Here is a 25,223-nt window from a genome sequence, read left to right on the forward strand (position 1 = left end):
GGGATTAGCGAAACAAGTTTCTGAGTTTTAAAAATTTATAACCCACGTAAAATGATAAGCGAATCCTATGTGACTCACTTTCATGGTTGAGAAAAATCAAAATAAATAGTGTTGACTAGTGCTCTTGGGAGCTCAAAAATCAATTTGAAGTTAAGATAAGCTCTTTTTGTTAAGTCGGCAAACACTTGAACTATTGTTAAAATACTATTTTTGGCGAATTATATTGAGCAAAATAGTTAAATGGTGCTTACATATTTTGCTCCTATGGGTTAGTATAAGGTATGGACTATTGCATGAAGTATTTGTTGTTTGAAGTTAACAAGGTTTAGACTTATTAAAAATTCACGACAAAAGAGTTAATGGTTACTTAGCCCAACTGAAATCCTTAACTTTTCTAAGTATGGAAAAGTAGTAAGACAATGCTATTTTGACATTTAATTTCTAACAAAAATGTTTAAACACTAGCTGCATGTTTTGGTATTGTTGATTGCATCAAAGTGATACATGAGCATGGTGTAGGTCGAAGTTGTGTTGGATGTCACGTTGCTCTTGTAAAAATTACTCAACCCTCCTTAGAACGCGCTATAACCATGTTGTTGGCGCTCTGTTCGTGAATCGACACTCCAGCAATGAGCCCAAGTTAGCATCCTTTTATCTCCCTTTTCGGTTGCTCTTGGGTCATGACGATTGCTCCGCTACCTAGCTGGTAGTGTCAACTTTAGGATAGTAAGATTGGTTGAACTTCGGTTGAGAGTATTGGCATTCTTTGCTTCGCTTTAAAATACATGCACGTCACCGAGCATAGCCACTCGCCCTAAGTTCATGGTCGCCGCATGCGCTGACACTGTGGGCGTCGATCCCATGCCATGGTCGGGTCGTGGCTGCGAATCAGCCCGTGTGCATGGATGGTGCCTCGCAGCGCCTTGGCTAGGCATTGGCTGGCTCTGGCTGGCTACGATCTGGCTCCCGTTGTGTCATGCGCTGGGCCAAGCTGAGGCTATGGCTACCATTGCTTGGTCGATGTGGCATTCGCCTCAACCACCACTGTAGCATGAATTCCGGTGAGAAATTGGTGTTTATTCTCTATCTCTACCACCCCGATAGAATCTTAGGCCATCAGAACAGTCACGCCGTCACCGTGGATAGCCGCTCGCCGCTATAGGCCGCGATAGTGCATCTTCGAATTCCCAACCACCACCCATCCTTGCATGTTTAGCTATAGATGGTGGTTGGCTCCTTACTCCTATTGAAGCGAGCCTAGGTTGCCCAGTGTAGCTGCCTTATGCCATCTCCCCATGGTAAAGGCGAGAATATCAGAGGGTTTGGTTGCAAAGTTACTGACGGTAGGAATAGTGCACATAATAGTCGCATTAATCTATGAAAGCTCAGGGGCCTTTCTATAAAATAGTGACGAGCATGGGCGCCCCTGGCTTTAGGACGTACTGGGCCACCGCGATGCTCGTGCAGCTGCGCCGCGCTAGGCTGTCGGGCCAGAAGGAGTTGCTGTCGGTCCTTTCCTTTTTCTACTGCATTTTCTAATTTAATTTCTAAGATAAACTTGCAAATTCAATATAAAAATGTGTAGTTAACCAAAAATTGTGAAACCAATTTTGTTAAGTTCCTAAAATCATGATCTATCTACTAGTATATTTTGTTCACATAGTTTTATAATATTTTCAGGAGTTATCTAATTAATTTAAGATGCTTAATATTATAAGATATAAATTTGTTGGAATTTTTGTGATAAATTGGTGATAGTGTTGGCTCTAAAACTTTCACATTAAATTCCTTACATTATTAGGTGCTCATTGTAATTTTTGTAGTACCATAATAATTAGTTTGCTAAGGTAGCTAAATGAGCCCTAGTTTGAAAATATATATTTAATCAATAAAATGCCAAAACACCTTGGGATTATAGAACTAAAACACTTGTTGGGAAACAACGCCTTATTCAACAACATGGACACATAGCCTAGCACATTAGAGCTATCTCGTTAGCTTGCGAGGCGTAATCGTATATTTAAGAGTTGCGGTTACCGTTGAGTAATTGTGTCTCTACGTTGCATCCACGTACATCATAATAGGAACAATGATGGATCATGGAGTCGACAGAAGTAGCAGAAAAGATAATGCCTTGATGATTGTGTCACCAATGGAATGTTAATCTATGGCTATATCTTGCCCAGGCAAGCCCCAGTGCAAAACCCCTATTATTCTACACTTTATCTTATGCTTGTGCATTAAGTTTTAAGGAGTTGAATGAAAACCCACTTGCATATATATATATATACTTATCCTATGAGTCCTACTAGTATGCCAAGATCATGTAGGTTGCTATGCTATAGGACTCGGTAGAAGTCAAGTGATTACCTATCACTTGCGAGAGAAAGGAAACATATTATTGTTATTATTATATTACTATCACATGGAATATATATGAATGATAATTGGAGACCAGGCGGAATGGTACTTTGGATCTAGACTTGGTTAGGCATTCAAGTGAGGCTCAGATTGCACGTGCTCCACCTGTGTTGATTGAGGACCACCCATTGTTGTGGATGGTAGTTAGGTCACAGACTTATTATCCTAAGCACATACTTGCTTATGGGAGTGGGAAGGCTCGTTACGCTCTTATCATGGGTTCTGGCTCTTTTCAGACCGACTGATTGGAGGTGGGGAAAGGTGGAGGTCTAAGCACCATACTAAGACTGAGTCTCAAGTGTAGAGGCTTAGAGTCCTAGTTTGGACGGGGACTTGGACCCCATGACAGGAGTAGAATGGATTGGTCTTGTTTGTGCCTAGGGTACAAACGAAACATGTGTTTCAGGGTACCCAGCTAGGATATATTGGTTCGTGAACCGCCATTCCCATGAGATGGTATGACTTGGCTATGGTCTAGCACCGTAGTAAGAACTAGAATATGAAAGATGGTAAAATGGTTCTGATTGCTTACCACCTGCTTGAAAGTAGCATAGGAGCTTACATAGAATGTTTAGTTAATGAACTAATGATGACTGCTAATAAAATTTAATATAAGGATGCACATTTAGTAATGCTTCCGTAGATGCAATAGCCCACAAGCCAAATAAGCCTTGCATATCCATGGAGTTTTTTATTTTCCTCCTATCGGGTAAGTCTTGCTGAGTACAATCGAGTACTTAGGGTTTTATTCCCCCTATTGCAGGTGATCGGAGGATTCATAAAGCTGACTCTTATGTGTGGAAACCTCCTGGTGGACTCAGAGAGGATTCCTTTCATGCTACGACCGTAGTGTTTATTTATAACTCTCATTAAAGGTTTTTATAAGAAAAGATGTAAAATCGGTTAGCATCTCCTGTATAAAAATGTCCACTATGTTAATGCTCCACCATGTCATTAAATTAATCTTGCTTCCTCTGAAACTCTGATAACATTGTTATATTCCACTGTTATAATCAATTGAGGTAATATTCTACTACTATATAAAGTGATGTAAGAAATGACTTAAGAATGTTGTAAGCTTTATTCTCTCATTTATGATCCTGATGGAAAAATGTGGATTTTTGAGTTCTCCCTCGGGGTGTGCTCGATGGAACTATGTAGTTTAGTGTCCTCTGTTAAGTACTTAGTGTCTAATGGATGACAAGTACTCCTGGGAGGCATTAGATTAGGCGATTCTGCCACATTGGCCATCAAAGCTTCACGGTCAGCCAGATTTCTTTAAGCCTTTTTCACCTTGGGGGCTTGATCTTCGATGTTGGACAAAGGTATCAAGGCTTCAGCAAGATTTGGGGACAAATTATCCTTAATGGCTAAGAAGATTCTTCTCATTAGATCTGAATCCTAGACCAAATTGGCTATATTCCTCTCGAGTATTGGCAGCATGTCTTTTAGCCAATTTTTTGTCTCATCTGATAAAGTTTCTTGGGAAGAAATGGCTGATGAGCTAATCTCACTTTCATCTATGTATTCTTCAAAGTTGAAGGAATAGCTCAAAGTTGTGGAATTAAGTGCCTATATGTGAACAAAAGGAACCTAATTAGAAGTGGCAAATGAGTTAATGATGAGATGAATGGTGAGGGGAACATAGTACCTTTTTTGAAAGAGACTCTCGCTGAGGAGAAGGAACAACCAATGATGTGCTGATATCTTTTTCAACATTTGGTTGAATTGGCTCTGGGCTTTCGATGCTAGTGTTTGCAGGCATCAAGAAGCTTTTTGGTTTATAGTTGCTATGGAAGGATAAAAATGAGCATATGAATTTCTTACCATCAATTGTTTATTGAGCTAGAGAATTGACAGTTTGGGTATCAATATTAACGGGGTTGTCTTCAGCTGGTGAGTTGTCAGACCCTTGCTCTTGTGCAGACGGTTTCCTTGGTGTCTGATAAAGAAAATGATCCAAGAAAAGTAAGAACTGCATAAGATTAAAGGATGGAGAGGATACCTTGGTAACATTAGGTGGTGAAGTAGAGAGGTTCTCATCTTCTGTCATTTGGGGTTTGTCAGAAACATCAGTTACTTTAATTGTATTCAGCTTCTTAGGGGGATAAGCCAATGAGAGATTAGCAGATGCTGATTTAAGTGCCTGGGACATCAGTTTGGCACCTAAAGTAGATTGAGATACAATAGTCGATGGCTACAGGAGAGAAGTTGAATTAGAAGTTGAATGTTATCTTGAAAGGGAAGATAAGTCGATTTACCTGAGTAACTGGTGATTTTGTTCTACAAAGTCTTTTCCTAGTGGTGGTTTTCTGAGTTACACCTTTAGTTGCCTTACATTTTGAAGACTGATATGTGAGAATTATTGGGGTAGCTAGGGTTTTCATCATCTTTTTCAAGGTGGCTGTAGTTGATCCCATTTTTGAGGCTGGACATGGAGGATAATATTCTATGGGATGCCCTTTTCTGTCCACACTTGGGGGATCAAATTTGGTATCCTACTAAAAAATTAGACAAATTGGTAGGAGAATTTGTTAGATAATCCTTCTAAAAGAAAAATGGTGAGTTACCTCACTATCAAAAGCAAAATCATCATCTAGGGCCAGACAATTGGGATGAACTGGACTGCAGAAGAGGTGGGAGTGTCATTCTTGCCACCAGGAATCAAATAGATTTGAGGAAAAGGTAGCTCTTGTCCATTCATGCACACAAAGAGAAGGAAGGTATGATCCCAATTAGAAGACTCTAGAAACATCCATTATTTTACTAATACCTTCTCTTAGCTTCAGAGTATTCCTAAAGAATAGCCGAGGAGGTAGTTGACCTAGGCTAAATTGATGGGCCAAAAAAGAAGGGTTATAGAATTCATAAGTTGGGAGATTATCTAGGAGAAAAGCACCAGTAGCCATTTTGCCACGACCATGGCAAAATTCGGCTGGCAGTATGCAGGGTTTGATAATGCAACTAAAAATTGCAGCTGCTGTTTCATCCGAACAACCTAATTCAAACCAGAATTTGACTAGCAGAACAAGCTCATTAACTTCATCTTCATCATAAGGCAGCCAAGTCAAGATGTTTGCATCAAACCCTCTATAATTTTTTTGAAAGGTGGCCTATGTCAACAGCAATTGTTATGGTTGATGCAACTTCACCATAATCCTTCTTTTCCTTTATAATCTTCAGCAAAATTGGAAGAAGGGAAACTCAAATTCTTGAGATTGGGTCTTACAATCTTATACATGTATAGATTCAGCCATAGTTGTATTAACCACCAAGGGCCACTGATGGTATGCACTAGTTCATTTTTCAGTAATTGGACAGTTACTTGGTGCATCAGACGATAAGAAGATCCTAGCTGATATTTTTCAAGGGGGGTTTCATTACCGGCTGCTAGATGCTTTGTCAAGTATTTATGATTATAGGTTGGACCACAGGATGACCCACAAAAGATGAATTTTTCTAGCCACATATTCAAGAAAGCTACATGTTCTCTATCATCAACAGTCGATCCATCCCCAATATGATTCAAAATATAACTTGTCCATCCTGTGCAGTCTGATATTTTGGCTCATTTCTTAGAGCCAACACTTAAGAAATCATAGGGTTGCATTGATCCTGTTATTCAAAGGCCAGTTAACATGTAGATATCGGCTAAAGTAATAGTCATTGGACCATGACCAAAAACAAAAGCATTCAAAGTGTTGGACCAAAAGTAAGATGCAGAGATCAGAAGTAAATCGTTTCTCTCCATTCCAGACAGTGAGAGTGTCAAGCATTGGTTTAAGTAAAAAAATTCCTAATCTCCAGCTTTCTTCTCTGATACTCTATGGAACCAATCTCTCCATCCCTTAGGTATTTTAGGCCAGTTTCTAAAGGGAGTTTTAGTATTCCAGGTAGACAAATCTATTACAGATTGTTTGAATGGGATTCAGTTAGTTTCTTGGGTGATAAAATTATATGGATCAGGGTCACCCATAGGTCTGAGATAATAAGCATTAGGAACAATGGCCGATGAGATCAAAATTTCATTCCTCGTTTCCTAGAAACCAGATGAGATGAATCTAAGAAGAGGGAAAAATACGAGTAGCAGCTAATACTTGGAAGATAGAAATCTAAAGGCATACCTCAAGAATATAGTCGCTAGTTGCTATTGCAGCCAAAATGGATCTAAATCTGAGAAAGGTTGTAGAAAGGAGGCTTGAATAGCAATTTGGCAGAGCAGAAGATCTGCTAGGGTTAAAGATTTGGTGGTGGTGGCTTTAAGTATTTAAGTTTGCTTGAGAAAGAAGGGGAAAGTGAGTAGGCTGAGTAAGTTAGAAATGATACCATTGGGGTATTATATAGAATTTGGCCTAAGAAATCAGGAGCCACACGTATACTTCGGAATGAGCAGTTGCAACGCGATGGACAGATCAATAGAAATTTTGGAATAAAATCATTTTTATCCCAAAATTGGGGGGCATGTGTTTTCACCAAAATTTGGAAAGAGGAATGCGGGAACTCGAAGCTTCCAAGATTGTGTCATCAAGGAATCAATTAGATGTGAATCGGTATTAGCTGATTTGGATGCGATATCAGAATCAGCTATTTTGTAGATGATGTCAGCAGACACCGTCAATGGGCTATGCTTGAATGGCATCAAGAAGACGTGTCAGACTCTATAAATAAGGAAAATTAGGGTCCAAGTTATTGTTAAGTTAGGAAGTTTTCTTTTATTCCAAGAATTGTAATGAGTCGTATTTGAGTAGGATTCATATTTAGGTTCTGGGTATAAATATTAGAGCCTAGTTATTATACAAACACACGAACACTCAATCAATACAATCTTTTCGGCTTTCGCCATCGCATTAGGAGCAGGAGTACTATAGATCTTAGCGAGTTCTTCAGCAAATAGGGTTGCATTGACTGATCGACCTCCAGCTTGCTTGTGAGTACCGTCACAACTTGTATTGTGTTTGTAAACCTACATCAGTTGATTGATCTTTTATGAGCTATAATATAAGTTAGTTATCGATCCATACTATTGTTTGTAAGGCTACATCAGCTAATTGATCTCTTATGAATCATAATATAGATCAAAGTTACTGATCTTGTGTTAAATAACTTGTTGTTTAATACAATATCACCAGTTATGAAATCTGCTAAGATTGGTAAGATTTTCCTTGCTATTTTTGGTTGATTCACCTATTATAGATCTTGTTATAATTAATGTCTTATTAATTATAACAAATCATCTAATTGAGATAGAGATAGATCGGCATCATATTATCTTAATTGGTCGTCTCCCAATCTGGTCATGCTTTAAATCTTATGGTTGATGGCTTAATCCCACTAGATCAGTTGTTTTATCTCTATTTCAATCAAACATAGTATGTATTCAAAGACATGTTTTAATCTTGATTGAACTCACTAGTTAATGAGATCTAATTTAATGACACTACTATAGCTACATCGATCCGATCGAACCTCACTAGTAAGACTTTAGATTAGAAATTATTGATTACTGGTTTTGGTCATGATCAAGATATGTACTCTATTTGTTTGCTATGCCTGCATCGGCTATTTAGTCGATTGCCTATACCTTCATGCATATAGCATGTTTTCAGGAATCTGTCGACATATAGATGGTTTTATAGATTCTTCGGCTTTAGTTTGTTATCATTATCATAGCTGCATTGATCCAGTCGAACCTCATTGTTGATGATAATAGATTAGATCCAGATTGTTTATGAATTCATTTACATTAGATAGTCGATTGTTCGCATGTCATACTCTTTTCATCAAATTTATCAGCTCGCACTTTATACTGATTATGTTCTATTTAGCCAATAATGTTTTCTCATATCGCTTCTTTGCTGATTATCAACTCTGTAATTGATTGATAACATCAATCGACCATTTGGTCATATATATTGGAATTTTAAGTAAAGATCTTCTAATTTTTATATTTGGGTGTATTGTACTTGTTTTTGTCTAGATTAATCAGTCACCATAAATCTTATATGATCCATGAGCATCGGTTATTTTGATTCATATCATTATCATTTAATATTAGCCAATAATCCTTGATTTAAAGATCTCCATTTCATGGATATGCCAGATATCAACTATTTAGTCTATAACCTTATTAAATCGGCTATCTAGCCATACATTTGGAACTATCAGGAACAACACCGACATGTTCCACCTTAAATTACTGATAAGATTTTCTCTCCTTGACAATTGCAGGTCAAATTGATTGGCACGTCGTTGGGTTTTTAGAATCAGCTGGTTTTGTGTTGAAGCTAAGCAGATCTCTGGTCTCATTCCACTCAAATCTTCTGGCTTGTTGTGTGTTGATCACATCGCCACATTTTTGTGTCAACACTAAGACATTCTTAATTATAAGTCAAAGCATAGATTGATTAGTGCAATTACACCTAGTAATCATGGCTAAGTTCATCTTTATATCTACACATAAGGGATATTACTAAGGAAGATTAAGAACAATGCTTGTCTTCCTTCGTAACTAGATCCTACTTGTATACCTATATTCGGGGAGTGGACTACAAGGACTCAATGGGAGTGTCACATCCATGATTTACCAAATGACTCAGAATATAGGGTGTATTCGCAGGTAAACAACGTATAAGCACCATGCTTACACAATGTCGACCACTCACCCCGTGTACTTTGGAGCGAGCACTATATGAACTTATGCATAAACATAATGATAAACTAGCTATACTAAGTATATAATCAAAGTAGACGAAGAACATTATAACAAAGAACATGAATAAGATGAATACTAATATTGTCATAACAATTGTAGCAAGCATATAAAAATAATGGAGATATAAAAGAGATGGGGTATAAGGATTATACCAAACCATGGTCTTGACATGATCAGGAATCCAAGCAAAGCCTGCTTGCCTCCCTCTAGATCTAACCTAACTAGCTATGCCCTAGAATTGATGGAGCTCTGAGGATGATTAGGGTTTGTGTCTTCTCAAATGACTTGATGATGGGTTATGCCTGAGGGGGTGGCAGGGGCTAGTATATATAGGCCGGAGCATCCAACGTGAGCCCTAGGATCAAACCTACTTAAGGAATGGCATAGATGCAACCTAGGGAGCGGTGGAGAATCGACATTGCAACACAAAGACCAACCGGTGGACCCAGGGGCCCAGCGGCCTACAAGGGGTGGCCCCACCTGGTAGCCTCTGCCTCTCTGCCTCAGCATGGGGTCCTCTGGTGTCCTCTAGAACCTTCTAGTGCCTGTTTCATGACATGTAGGTCCACCTTGATAGTTTTCTAGTTAAACCCTACAGAAAATATAGATTCACCAAAACTTGTGGAATTTATTAGTTTAAACCCCTAGACTTTTGTTGGTGATCATATTTATGTCCTTATGTATATTATATTGATGGTATATAATGGTTGTTAACTACCATCAACACTTAGTAGGGGATGACTGAGGAGATTGTTTAGGTGTTGGGGGATGAGGTTGAGGAGGTGCAGCCTATCAATGGACAGCGTGCTAGAAGTGCTATGCATTGGACTAGTGTGATGTCTAGCTTTGTCCTTTGCCATACATGTCAGCTCATATCCTCTAGGGTTAGAACTGATAAGGGTTTCAAGGAGGTGCATGCCAACCAAGTTGCCAAAGCCCTCTAGGAGTTTACTGGCTAGGAGGTGATAGGAACCCAAGTGTATAATCACTTGAGGAAGTGGAGGCAGAGATGGATGAAAGTGTCTAAGCTTAGGGAGTTGAGTGGGGCAAATTGGGATGAGGAGGTTGAAAGCCCTAGTTTGGTTTTAGATAATTGATGAAACCTATGTACTAACCTTTGTCATGAGATGTGATATGAGATAGGTTGGTACATCCAAGTGTGGATCAAGGTGGCACTCAAGTGATGGTGATGATCACATGAAATGATGAAGATGGCCACATGAGATGATGATCAAGTGCTCAACTTGGAAAAGACAAAAGAGAAAAACAAAACCCTATGGAGATCAAGTCAAAGGTATAAATAGGGGTTTTGTTTCCATGATCACGACACTATAGGGAGTGTGATCATATTTAGGATAGATGGCCATACTATTAAGAGGGGTTCTCAATTAGGCAATTTGGTCATCTAGTGCCACTAGGTGTTGGACTTCATGCATTGCATTTAGGCCTAGTGCACTTCAGAGAGCAAGCAAAAATATTCATTTAAAATGTTTTTGAGAAATGCTAACTTGGCTCTAACATGTTTTGAGAAAACACTTTGAGAGTTAGCATCGCTTGCGGGGAGTAGCTCGAGTTGCCATGGTTGGAAACATGACAAAGTTTGCAACTTGGTGAGCTAGTGGTGGTGTCTAGGAGGCATCGCCACCCCTTGTCTGGTGCACCACTAGCCCTGTGGCGGTGACCAACTGGAGAGGGCAAGAGGGAGGTGTTTGGGGGCTCCCCTAAGGGGGCACCGCCACCCTATTCGGTGGCACCAGGCGGTGCCTACCTGGACTCGGCCGAGAAGTAGCAGAGAGACAGCGAGCACCGATGTGTCTAGTGTACACCGCTAGGTGCACAGCAGTGCATCGCCATGGGCACCATTGCACTTATCTAGTGTCACCATCCTAATTCACTCGAGAGTAGCGCTAGCAAAGGGGGCACTGCCATGGTCACCATCATGGGTGCATCAGCGCACCACCCTAATTTTCTAGAGACATGGTTTCTTGGGGGCATAGCTAGGTGGTCACCACCACCCCTAGTGTGGTGCCACTGCCACCCTATCCGGTGCCCCAATGACTAGTTTGTAGTCATTGGAATTCGACCATTGGGGAGGTCACCGCCGTGTTCGGTGCCAGACACCGCCCTATCTTGTGACCTCACAGACAGCAGCTCCAAAGGGGTAACAGCTCTATTTGCTTATGTGGCTATAAATAGAGGGTGTGGCTGGCCTTTCCACTCTCTTGGCACTTCATGCAGTTGTGCACACCCTTTGGGAGCTGAGCAAACATAATCCACTCACTTGCACACTTGATTTCATCATTTGAGTGAGATTGGTGAGCCTCTAGTGCATTGCATTGAGTTGCATCATCTTGTGGCACTAGTTGGGTGATTTGGGCTGGTTGTGAGCTTGTTACTCTTGGTGTTTGACAACACCTAGATGGCCCAGTGATTGGAGGATTGTTGAGCGGAGTTGTTGATTGTCTCCAGCCTCGATCGGTTACTTGTGTAGGTTCTTGACCTTCTCCCAGCAAAGAGCCAAAAGGTACTCTATTGGATTGCATGTGTCATTGAGCTACCTCACTTGTGGGTAGGTTCTTGTAGTGTCCATTTGTTGGATGAGGTTTGTGCAACACCTCTTAGCCATCAAACCACCAAGTGTTGGTCGACACAACGGGGACTAGCGTGCCGGCAAGCACGTGAATCTCAGGAGAAAAATCATATGTCATTCTTGTGATTGGATTTCTCTTGGTGATTGGTTGTCATCATATTGTGATTAGTTCATTCATCGACACGGCGGTATAATCACCTTACCCACTCCTTTACATTCTTGCAAACTAGTTGTCAAGCTCTTTAGTGTAGCTAGCCTTTGAGAGCTTGTTAGTTTGGTTAGTGTGGCTCTTTAGTTAGTCTTTGAGAGCACACTAGCTTAGTGAGTAGTGACTTAGCTCTTGTGTGTGCCTAGTGATTATAGTAACTAGAATTGTTGGGATAGGTGGCTTGCAACCCTTATAAAGCTAGAGCAAAATTGTATTACGTCATTTGTTGTACTAATCAATTGCTCTAGTGCCTTGTAGAATTTTTAAATAGGCTATTCACCCCCCTCTAGTCATATTAGGACCTTTCAAGTGGTATCAGAGCCATGGTCACCATTTGATTGAAGGCTTAACAACCTTGATGTCAAAAGATGGCTCAAGTTGTGTTCAACCTTGTGGGGGGCAAGCCACCGTTCTTTGATGGCACATGCTATGACTATTGGAAGAGAAAGATGAAGATATATCTTGGTTCAATCAATGATCAAGTGTGGGATGTGACCGAGAGTGATTATGTGATTCTTGATCCTGACAATCCCACCAACCAAGACAAGGCCAACAAGCAATGTAATATTATGGCTCTCAACACCATTTACATTGCCATTGATTCCAAGGTATTTGAGCAAATCAAGGATTGTGAAAGAGCTAGTGAGGTGTGGAAAAGATTGGAAAAAACATATGAGGGCACACTGGTAGTGAAGAGTGCCAAGTTGTACATTCTCAAGGACAAGTTGACAAGCTTCAAGATAAAGGATGATGAGAACATTCTAGAGATGTTCCATAGATTGCAAGTGATTGCCAATGACTTGAAGGCTTTGGGTGAGAAGATCAATGATGATGATGTCTCTCATTGGTTCTTGATGTGCTTACCTCTAAGATTTGAGACATTGGGATTGATCATCATTAGAGGAGGATTGAAACAACTAACCCCTAACCAAGTACTAGGTGATGTCATGACACAAGGGACATACCGTGTGGAAAGGGAGAGGGTTGACAAAGATGAGAAGAAGGAGGATGAAGACAAGAAGAAGAATAGTGTAGCATTCAAGGCTAGTTCATCATCCAAGAAGAAGGGCAGTCCAAGAAGCAAGAATCAAGTGATGATGAAGATGATAGTGACATTGATGACGAGGCCATGGCTCTCTTTGTGCGCAAGATGGGCAAATTCATGAAGAAGAAGGGCTATGGTGCAAGAAAGAGAAGAGACAACTTCAAGAGCAAGGACTATGTGAGGAGATGCTACAAGTGCAAGAGCAAGGATCACATTGTAGTGGATTGTCTATACAATAGTGACAATGATGAGGATGAGAAGGAGAGGAAGGAAAAGAAAGAGAAGGAGAAGAAGATGACCTTCCAAAAGAAGAAGAAGGGTGGAGGCTATATGGTCACTTGGGATAGTGATGGATCTTCAGATAGTGATGACTCTAGTGATGATGATAAGAAGTCACTCAAGAAGGCACTAGCAAGCATCGCCATCAACAACAAGCCTTCCATTTTTGACACTCCATCGACTTGCCTCATGGCAAAGCCTACCACAGTAAAATATGATGCGAGTGATAATGATACTTGTGAGAGTGATGATGATGAGGATGAGTACACTAAGGAGGAGCTCATGGACATGTTGGAGCAAGTCCACACTTGCTTTGAGATAAAGAGAAAGGAGTGCAAAGAATTGTGCAAGAAGGTTAAATCTCTTGAACAATCCTTTGATGAGCTCAATGCTTTTCATAAGAGTCTAAAGGAAGACCATGAGGATCTTGGTAATGCTCACTCCAAGCTTGAAAAAGCTCACTCCTCTGTCCTCGAGCAAGTTAAGAAGGAGGAAGCCAAGAAGGAGCAAGTCATAGTGTCATGTGATGTGGGACTAACATGTGATATTCTTGATGAATCTTTTTATAAGCCCATTGTTGTTGCTCCCACTAACCCTTCTTATAGCACTACCACTTCTACTTCACCTTTGAGTGATGGTTTCACTTGTGATGCCTTACTAATGGTGGAAAATGAGACCCTTAAGAAGGAGGTGAATGAGCTCACTCATGCCTTAGGCAATGCCTATGGTGGAGATGCCTACTTGCTAAAGTGTTTGGGTAGCCAAAGGTCTTCTCTCAACAAAGAGGAATTAGGCTATACCCCCAAGAAAGGAAAAGCATCCTTTATCACTCCCAAAGCTAGTTTTGTGAAGGGCAATGGTCAGTTTTGCAATAGATGCAAGCAACTGGGGCATACAGAGCAATATTCCAAGAGTAACAAGAACAAACAACCTAATGTATCCTCAATTAGATTTGATTCTTGTTACATGCTTGTGAAGGGTGCCAATGGTGTGAAGGCTAAGTTCATACTACACCAATTGTGGGCTCAAAGAAGAAAGCCATTTTGGTACCAAAGACCTTGGTAACTAACCTTCAAGTACCCAAGCAAGTTTGGGTACCTAAAAGGAATTGATCTTCTTTTCTAGGTCAATTATAAAGCCAGAGGAAGGCATTGGGTGCTTGATAGTGGGTGCACACAACATATGATCGGTGATTCAAGAATGTTCAATTCAATCAACACAAATGGTAGCAATGGGGTTGATAGTATCACATTTGGTGACAATAGCAAAGGCAATGTCAAAGGGCTTGGTAAGATTGCAATATCCAATGACTTGAGCATTTCCAACGTGCTACTAGTAGAGAGTTTAAACTTCAACCTATTGTTGGTAGCTCAATTATGTGATCTTGGTTTCAAGTGCATATTTGGTGTGGATGATGTAGAGATCATAAGTGTAGACAGCTCTAACTTGAAATTCAAAGGAGTCTTGTTAAGAGGAAGAATAAAACCTTGATTGACATGGCGAGATCAATGTTGAGTGAGTACAATGTAAGTCATTCATTTTGGGCCGAAGCAATCAACATGGCTTACTACTATAGCAACTGACTCTATTGTCACCCCATGGTGGAGAAGACACCATATGAGCTCTTGAATGGTAGAAAGCCCAATATTGCATACTTTTGGGTTTTTGGTCACAAATGTTACATATTAAAGAAAGGCACTAGATTGAGCAAGTTTGAGAAGAAATGTGATGAAGGTTTCTGTCACTGAACCGTCCAATTTATAAGAGCACAAGTACAATAGCAATCACTGAAGCGATCAAACCGTCATACTTGAGCCCATATAAACCTAGTAGTCCAACAAAATCACGAAGGATCTCAAACAACCAACATACAAACTAAGATCATAGAGATTCAACGCAACCCATCACATGTTACATCACATCACAGTTCATAAATATGTCTCATACATCAAAGTTCGAATAATTATTACAAACCGAGTTTAAAAGTAGCGGAAGCAAAGTAGTTTAACATCAACATCACACATAGTTTAATACAAAGCCAGTGTCATAGTCATCTCCAACCAAAAGCACAAAGGTGAGAAGAAATACAGAATGACCATTGCCCATGGTCCTAGTCCTCATCCACAGCAGCAGCAAGGCAGTTCTTGCAGTAGCCATGATACATAACGTTATCTGCAATAATGGGAATAAAACCCTAAGTATGAGAAGGTACTCAGCTAGACTTATCCGTCCAACTAATATACTAAGACACCAAGAAAAATGCAAGGATTTATAAGTAGAGCTGGTAGACACTAATTGCAGAAATAACATAAGTTCTCCAACATACCTTTAATTGTGAATCACTAGTTATTAATCCTATCTCATACTAGATTAGCAACTATCCTATTCCAAACATGTTGGTACCATTAAGTCATCACAATAATAACCATATCTAGTTGAGTTCTTGCATAATCTCATAACCAACATTTCCATCAATTACTACGATGAAAGGAACTCAAGTCAAGTTCTCACTATCCAGGAGAGACGGCGATTCGAATTGATTCCTACCCAGCTGGGGAATTATTCCTAACACATATCCAAGCATACCGCACGAAGGTAGCCTTAGGTCACCTTTGGTACAACTCAGGAACCAAATTCGGGGGTACGACCAGCGCCGCACAATCAGAGAACCACTCTGCCAAGGGTGATCGGGACTCTAACCCACCCTTGGGCTTATGTCAATGGCTCTCCACACATCCTTACTACCATCCAGAGTGCGCACTTTTACCTCTCATGGTCCCATCCTGAATTGAGCTACTCAGCTTTGTGGTCGGAACGACTTATCTGGCCAACTATGTGAGAGGCTACGTTCAACATGACAAGATGACCTCCAACGTCCGGTCCTTAAATGACACAGACGGAATCACTACAATACCACATATAAGACTCTGCCTAGTCTCCATTTATTCCACAATACTAGGTTATGTTCCACGATAGCACAATATAGCCAACCGTGATTAAGTTATCACCTATAGCTCGCAAGTGACAGGAATTCACCTGACTTCTACCGGTCTAAGCATAGCTAAGCATGATAAATGTTCCTAGACCTAAATAGGATTCATGGTAGATATTTTTGGTCAAGGAAAAGTAATATGCAGCAAGTGTTTCCAAACAACTCCTGTGACATAATGCATCAATACGAATAACTTTAGGTGACATTAATAAAGTAGGGAGGCTTATAATGCTCTGGGGCTTGCCTTTCTCGAACGTTGAAGGCTGGTGATCCGGGCACTCGAGAAGGTGATCAACTTCAGGATCCCCTTCTCCGGGAACCTCCTGGTGCTACAGTTCCTAATGCTCCTCCTGCGGATCGACGTCGAGCTCCACTAGCGTGATCTCCTCAGTGGCACCTATTGCATGCATGTGCATAAGTAAGTCCTATGAATGCATAAGAAGGATCATGGAGGATGTGATAGAGGAATGTATGTGCTGCAACAATGATGTTAAGTAGCAAAATGATAACTCCTTACTAACTGAGTAGGTGCATATCTCTTCTCTATCTACTTACAGATTTCACACAAAGCAACATCTAAGCTACACATGACAGTTACAAGTTTACATCATAACTGAAGTTCTACTTATCCAAATGCTGTGATCTTAGACTTTCTGGAAAGCTTATAAAATTTTATACAACTCTTATTTAATCACCAAAAGCTAATTCACACTCTATCCTAACCAAAACAGGCAATCAATCCAGTGCTATCCAAAAATTCTAGAGAGCAAGCATTTCGGGAGACTAACTTTAAACAGCTATAACTCCTAAACCCTTTGGCCTATTGCCCTGAAATTTTAACACAAGGTAGATGAAGAAGTTCTCTACAACTTTGTTATTAACCATTTCTACAGAAAACATCATTTTCCCTAGGCAACATACCAAACCACAAAATCTGTCTCAAAACCCTTCTAACTCGAATTATAAAGCAACAATATTTCTACTACATGTAAGCATTCAAAATTTGACAACACCAAGTCTACCAACAGTTCAAGAATACCAATTACGCTCAAGAAAATATAATGGTAAAGCCCAAACTATTTATTTAAATGCCTTTATTAATTTATTTAGATAATTAGGTCAAATAATAAACCTAGACCAAATGTGCATAATAAATTCTCCGAAAATTACAGTGGCCTCCCAATGCTACCAAAAGACTAATGTAAAAGTTTCATGCCATTTGACCATGTATAACATTTTTACAAAAATGACAAGCTAACAATGCCTATTTTAGTGAAAAATAGTAAACCCTATAGAAAAGTGTCAAGCAATAGATTATATGTTTTTACTAGCATCATAATAGTTCCATTCTACTGTAAAAAATTTTCATATCAATATGTTACATATTTTTATCCCTACAATTTTCCTCAGAAAATGCCATTTATTACTAGATAAATAGAAACACCCTACTCCAAACAAGTTTGCAGCAAGTTTAATATTTTTCTAGCTAGAGCATGTCAACACAAGACCAACAAAATTGGAATCACAATTTTATCACTTTTCTAGCTCAAGATATCTATTTTACAAGTTTACTAACATTCAAAAAACATTTATTTAAATACATTTTAATCACCAAGAAAAATACAACAAACTATACATTTCATATTTTTATAAAAAAACTACACTTACTAAGGAACACAACAAAATTTGGTTCACCAAAATTGGACCTCTAAAACTCCACTTATGGTTTTCCAAAGTAGGCATTCAAATCTGAATAAATGAACTATCTTTCTAATCCACAGTCGCTGACAGACGGGGTCCACGCATCAGACGGGCCCACGCGTCAGTGACCGAAAAACATGGGAGGCAGCGCTACTCGATGCGGATTGGCCGAAGTTCACCGACGGTGAGCTTTTTCGGCGACGGCACCGACACAACAGTGACCACCGTGACCTCCCGCACCTAATGAGCTATCAAGCCAGACCTAATGCCAGAGCTAAGCACCGACGGCGGTGTCAATTGCAATGCAGCGGTGTGGATCGACGGCGAGTCGCTGGAGGTGACCGTGATAGTTTGATCTACTACTATGTAGAGCTCCTACATACTATGGTGAAGCTAACGCACCCACGGTCACAGCTAGAGGCGGTCGGAGACGTCCCGGCCATGGCGTCGTGGCACGGCGGTGAAACTCCGACAAGGCCATGCGTGGCGCTGAGACCTTACCAAACATGAATAGCAAGCAATGTAGGCATGGTGGTGCGGTAGGAGTACAATGACGCTGCTGCGGTGGTGATTGCACGATGCGGGTAGCTTGGTGCTGACAATGGCGATGGCAACGTTGCGGTGGTCTACTGCTTCGGCTGTGGGTGAGCGCAAAGGCAAAGGGAGGCAGAGAAATGGAATGTGAGCGTTGGGGAGTCACGGTCAAAGGCTTGGGCTTGATGTGCCATGATGTAGCTCGACGTGGCCTGGCCGGTCAGGCCAATGGTGACACATGGCTTCGAATTTCTAAAACTAGTCAGATCATTGTAGACGCGATCAGTTAAGCCATCAGAGCGACGATGCAGCCTGACAGTGCAAGTTGGTAACGCTCTTTCTCCTAAACCGTAAAGCAATAGTGAAAACAATCCAAATAAAAGTTATATCCCTTCATACCATCTACAACTTCAATTAAAGGAACAAGTTCTAATTCTCAAAGAATCATGAGTAAAATCATCACCAAGGTTGAGCTGACGAAACTGTAAAAGCATAAAAACTTAGAGATTTTCTAAGTGTTGGAAATCAGTGAATTGTTGATTTTTGTGAGCTCAAAAAGACCAAGCTATGCACTAAATTAGCTCATGACCCAAAAATAAAAGTTGTTCATCTACTAAAATACTACAACTTTGCTTAAAGGTTCACTGCCATGCAAAGACTCTATGACATAATTCAAACTAGGTCAAACATAGCACTTTAAAAAGATGTCATACACCATATGAATGACTTAGAGACTAAACTAGACTTAGTCATGAATACCAAAGTGGTTCCTTATGCTATTCTAAACATGTTGAAAGAATTCCCAAGGTTTCACACACATTTCATACTTTTGTTCCATGAAAACCCTAACTTAAGTAAGGTAATTAAGTAATACACATGAAATATAAGCTAACAAAGGTATAGCAATTGAAATGCTCATGCACATGCATGCTCATGGATGCTTATGATCATGCAATGTCAAGGTTAAATGCATGCTTAACACCCAGGGTGTTGCAACCCTTCCCCCTAAAAGAAATTTTGTCCCAAGATTGCAGACCTACCATTCCTTGTAGAAACTCAGATAAACCTCATGAAGATAGTCCTCACATTCCCACGTAGCATCTTGCTCACTATGATTATTCCAAACCACCTTGTAGAACTTAGTGACTTTGCTACGGGTCACTCTTTCCATTTCTTCAAGCACTCGAATGGGTCTTTCTTCATAGGTCAAATCCAACTGAATCTTGATACTAGTAGGTTCAATAGCTTCTTTGGGCACATGAAGACATTTCTTGAGTTGGGAGACATGAAAAACACTAAATATTGCTTTCATTTCCAGAGGTAACTGGAGTTGGTAGGCTACTGGTCCTTTTTGTGCAATGATCTTGTATGGTCCAATATACCTAGGAGCAAGTTTTCGCTTAACTCCAAACCTTTGTACTCCCCTCATTGGGGATACCTTTAGATACACATAATCTCCAACATGGAATATAATAGGACTTCTCCTCTTATCTGCATAACTCTTTTGTCTTGATTGAGCGACTTCTATATGTTGTTGAATGATTTGAACTCGTTCTTCAACATCTTTGACAAAGTCAATTCCATAATATCTTCTTTCACCAGGCTCAATCCAATTTAGAGGGGTCCTACACTTGCGACCATATAAAGCTTCAAATGGAGCCATCTTGATACTCTCTTGATAACTATTATTGTAGGAGAATTCAACCAAAGGTAACCAATCCTCCCATGAACCCTTGGAAGAAATCACACATGCTCTCAACATATCTTCCAAGATTTGATTTACACGCTTAGTTTGACCTGTGGTCTGAGGGTGATAAGCAGAGCTGCGAATCAATGTGGTACCTAAGTACTTGTGCAGATGTTCCCAAAAATGATTAACAAATTGGGGTCCTCGATCTAATACAATACTCTTAGGTACACCATGCAATCTGACCATTTGTTTAATGTATAAATTTGCATATTGATGAGGTCGATACTGGACATTGATAGAAATAAAATGTGCAGACTTGGTAAGATGGTCAACAATTACCCATATAGAATCATGACCCTTTTGGGTATTCGGAAGTCTGACAATGAAATTCATACTAATGTCATCCCATTTCCAACTTGGAATGGATAGTGGCTGAAGTAACCCTGCTGGTTTCATATGAATGGCCTTAACTCGGCAACAGTTATCACATCATGCCACATATGCTGCAATTTCTTTCTTCATTTTAGTCCACCAAAACCTAGTCTTCAAATCTTGGTACATCTTGCCGCTACCCAGATGAATGGATAGCTTGGAAGAATGAGCTTCCTCTAAGATTTGGTTCCTCAACTCTCCATCTTTTGGCACTACAAGTCGATCGTTAAACCACAGAACTTCATTCTCATCTAACCGAAAATGCTTACTTTCTTCTTCTTTCATCTTTCTCTTGATATGGAATATACCAACATCAGTCTTTTGGAGCTCAATGATCCTTGACTCTAGAGAACAACTAACTATGATATTATGTAGGACTGCCGAATGCAATAAGTTCAAACCATCTTCCAACAAAGAGTTACCATGATACTTCCGACTTAAGGCATCAGCAACTACATTGGCTTTCCTCGGATGATAATACACTTCTAAGTTGTAGTCCTTGATTAATTCTAACCATCTTCGTTGCCTCATGTTCAACTCAGGTTGAGTGAAAATGTACTTAAGACTCTTGTGATCAGTGTAGACATGGCAAACATTACCAAGCAAGTAATGTCTCCAAATCTTCAAGGCATGGACAACTGCTACAAGCTCTAAATCATGTGTTGAATAGTTGACTTCATGCTTTCTCAACTGGCGCGAGGCATAAGCAATGACTCAGCCTTCCTGCATTAACACACATCCTAAACCAGTACCTGAGGCATCACAAAATACATCAAATGGTTTCTCAATGTCAGGCTGTGCCAATACAGGAGCAGTAGTTAACAAAGTCTGCAAAGTGTGAAAAGCTGCTTCACACTCTAGTGTCCATACAAATTTCTCATCCTTCTGAAGTAACCTTGTCATAGGCTTGGATATCTGGGAGAAATCTGGGATAAATCGACGATAATATCCAGCTAGACCAAGAAAACTTCGAACTTCATGAACTGAGGTTGGGGCTTTCTAATCCATCACTTCTTGCACTTTGCATGGGTCTATAGAAATTCCATCCTCCGATAATACGTGACCTAGGAAAGGCACCTTCTTCAACCAAAACTCACATTTACTAAACTTTGCATACAACTTATGCTCTCTGAGTCTTGACAATACCACTCTCAAGTGCTCTTCATTTGCTTCTACCGTCTCAAAATAAATCAAGATATCATCGATGAACACAACCATGAACTTGTCAAGTTCAAGCATGAACACTGAGTTCATCAAATACATGAAGTAGGCAGGAGCATTGGTCAATCCAAAGGACATGACTAAATACTCATAAAGGCTATACCTAGTGGAAAAAAGCTATCTTAGGTATGTCTTCCGGCCTAATCTTGATTTGGTGATAACCTGACCTCAAATCAATCTTAGAGAACACTTTTGCTTTTGACAATTGATCAAACAAGATATCAATGCGAGGCAAAGGATACTTGTTCTTGATGGTAGCAGCATTAAGTGGTTGATGGTCCACACACATCCGCAAAGACTTGTCTTTCTTTTTCATGAATATGGCTGGACAACCCCAAGGTGATGAACTAGTGCGAATAAGACCCTTCTCTAAAAGTTCATGCAACTGAATCTTCAATTCTGCTAACTCATTGGGAGACATTCTATATGGTCTTCAGGAAATAGGTGCGGTACCAGGCAACAATTCTATCTTGAACTCTATTTCTCTGTTCGGTGGTAACCCTAGCAATTCCTCAGGAAAGACATCCAGAAATTCACATACTACTGGAATATCAGGAAGGGTCATAGACTGGATAGCATTGGCCACATTATGGAGATTAAACTCCATAGGAAGGGGTACTAGAAAACCCTCATTATTCTTGGGATCTCTCAACATAACAGTTCTAGTTGAGTTATCAATAAGAACACCATGGTTCTTCATCCAATTCATCCCCAAGATCACATCAATACCCAATCCTGGTAATATCACTAAGTTGGCAGTATACTCCCTTTCACTTATTTGGATGCATACATCTCTAACTATCTGGTTGGTAGAAATGTTACTCCCAGCAATGCTTATACAATAACCACCCTTGTCAACTACAACTATTTTCTTATCATACTTGGATGCACAAGTTGGACTCATGAATGAATGTGAAGCTCTAGAATCAAATAAAACAACTGATGGATGATGATTCACAAGAAACATACCAGTAGTGACTACTTCACTAGAGGGAATCTCTTCCATGGTGGTATAGTGCACATGTCCCTGACGTCCATTGGAGTTGCCTTGCTTCTGGTTGTTGTTCTTTTTGGGGTAAGGGCAATTCCTTGCCCAATGGCCCATCTTATTACAGTTCTAGCATGGCATACTACTAGGTGGAACATTGGAGCTACCTTGTCTAGTGCTACCCTTAGGTAGGGCAATGGAGTAGGCCTTGCGATAAACCTTCTAGTTCTGACTAGGCTGCGCCTTTGTTTGGGGTGGCCTATACTTTAGAGCGGGAAGGCGGAACTGGGGTCTCACATTGGTAGGAGCTTTGGACTGAGATACTCCTACTTCAAAAGCTCTCTTGTGATTCTTGGATGCCGTATAGATGTTGTTCTGGTTCTCTTGGGTTAATGCATCACTAGCAAACTCATTGAAGGTAGCACTTTTGTTGTTAGCAAGCGTCTTCATCAGCTTCGGGCTAAGTCCCCACTTGAAACTAGCAATCTTTTTGGCATCTGTATCCACAAACTCAATGTCATACCTTGATAGATTGTTAAAGGCATGTAGATACTCTATCAAATTCTTAGTACCCTACATCAGCCTCATGAATTCCATATGCTTCATACTCATCAACCCTGGGGAATATAATGCCCCCTTAATGCAACCTTGAATTGATTCTAGGTGATTTGTGCATCTTCAGGCAAAGTGGATCAATGATGACTCCACCATATGCCCATAGGTCCATGCAGCTGGTGCGATGCATATTCTATCTTTAGCTGCTCGATGAGCCTCAAAAGATGGAACTTCTGTTCGATTGTATTCAGCCACTCATCTGACTGCAACGGTTCTTTAGCTTCCTTAAACACAGGAGGCTTGGTGTCGAGAAAATCCTTGAAAGTACTAAACTAGTTAGGTTCAGGTCCTTGATGCTGATCTCTTCCACGTCCATGTCCAGCATTCTGCGCGAGACCACACAGCACTTCACCCATGGAACGTTGAGTCTCCATGAGCTGAGCCATCATCTCAGCTGGGGTAGGATGCGGTGGGGGGGGAGATCCTCATGGCCATTACCATGGCCATCACTACCACTTGCATCATCACCAAAAGTTCCCCTACGAGTGTGCATCATCTGTGAAATTGCAACAACAAGTGATTATTGGATGATGTCAAGAGATTGCAGAAGAATTATATAATCATGCCATACTATAATTACCAGAGAGAATAGTAAATTCATACAATAACATAGAGGCACAATAATTCGATTCCACAACATAACATCACCAAATGATCGCTTATCGTGCTCGCAATGCGTTCCATACATGCCAAATTTTTATGTCAAACACAACTAGAAATCCATTAAACAGTGCAATTGTCACAAATAGTACATGCTTAGTTCCAATACATCACAAGGGTACATCATGCGATTGAGACCTACATTATGAGTCTGTTACATAATGATCGAGAATAAAGAGCTAAGACATCAAGCTCGCACTACTACAGCTAAACTACTGGTCACTATCGACGTCGGACACACCATCACCATGGTTGTCCTCCCAAGGCTCCACCTCTTCCTCTTCAGGATCCTCTTCTTCAGCATCCATCTCTATGCCATCATCTTTAGCAATCAACACATTAGGCTCTTCCTCCACCGCTGGGGCTAGAGGAATAATTGGGTTCATTATGCCATTGAGGCGATGAACATCAATCTAAAGCTCCTTGATCTGGCGAACGAGCTCCTGCTCCCTTTGCTCAAACTCTGTGGCCTACCTAGCAGCCTAAAATATTGTTTTGATCCTAGCTGCCTCTCTGTTTTCAGCAAGACAAATAACCTCGTCCCTCTCAGCATGGATGCCATGTAATTCATCATGCACTGCATTTCTTTCTCTCACTGCAAGGCCAAACTGCCTTCGATGAGCTTCTAAGTCTATCCCAAAGTTATCAATCTCATGCTGAGCTGCCCTAAGTGCCCTTCAGTGCCTACGCACATGTGCTCTCATTCTGCGTTGTGCGGCCTATGCTCTTCGGAGCTCTAGCATGCAGTTGACGTAGCTATCTTAGCATGAATAAAACATCCTTATGACTACATACATAGCACTCATTGTAGCACTGCTACTTCTAGCTCTTTCATCCCTACCTCTGACTAAAGCATTACCACCTGGCTGGGTCCAAGTAGTATGTGATCGATCGACACGGGGAAAGATCCAACTGGTCCATTCACAAGTTCATCCCCAAATTCCTTACAAATCTCACTTAGAACCTCAAATGCTACCACTTGGGCACCTTCCCACGGGGTCTATCCATCTGACTCAACACACCACCCCTGCCACTGAGGATTGTCCTCATGGGCTACGATAGTGACTCGCACATCATACCACCTCTGTCCTTTGGTTACCACTTCTCTCCAAAAGTATTGAGGCAGTTCCACATA

General features: G+C 40.5%; 1 protein-coding gene across 1 annotated transcript in view; it reads left to right on the forward strand.

Annotated features, from left to right (window-relative positions):
• Positions 1 to 1,416: 1,416 nt before the first annotated feature.
• The window catches only part of LOC136460765 (uncharacterized), a 60,325-nt gene continuing 36,518 nt past the window's right edge, over positions 1,417 to 25,223 (forward strand). The window contains 2 exon segments of the mRNA XM_066460344.1: positions 1,417 to 1,509; positions 9,892 to 10,197. Of these exon segments, the coding sequence (XP_066316441.1) occupies positions 1,417 to 1,509; positions 9,892 to 10,197 (399 nt within the window).

This window comes from Miscanthus floridulus, chromosome 6 (genome assembly GCF_019320115.1).
Source record: "Miscanthus floridulus cultivar M001 chromosome 6, ASM1932011v1, whole genome shotgun sequence".
Taxonomy (NCBI): Eukaryota; Viridiplantae; Streptophyta; class Magnoliopsida; order Poales; family Poaceae; genus Miscanthus; species Miscanthus floridulus.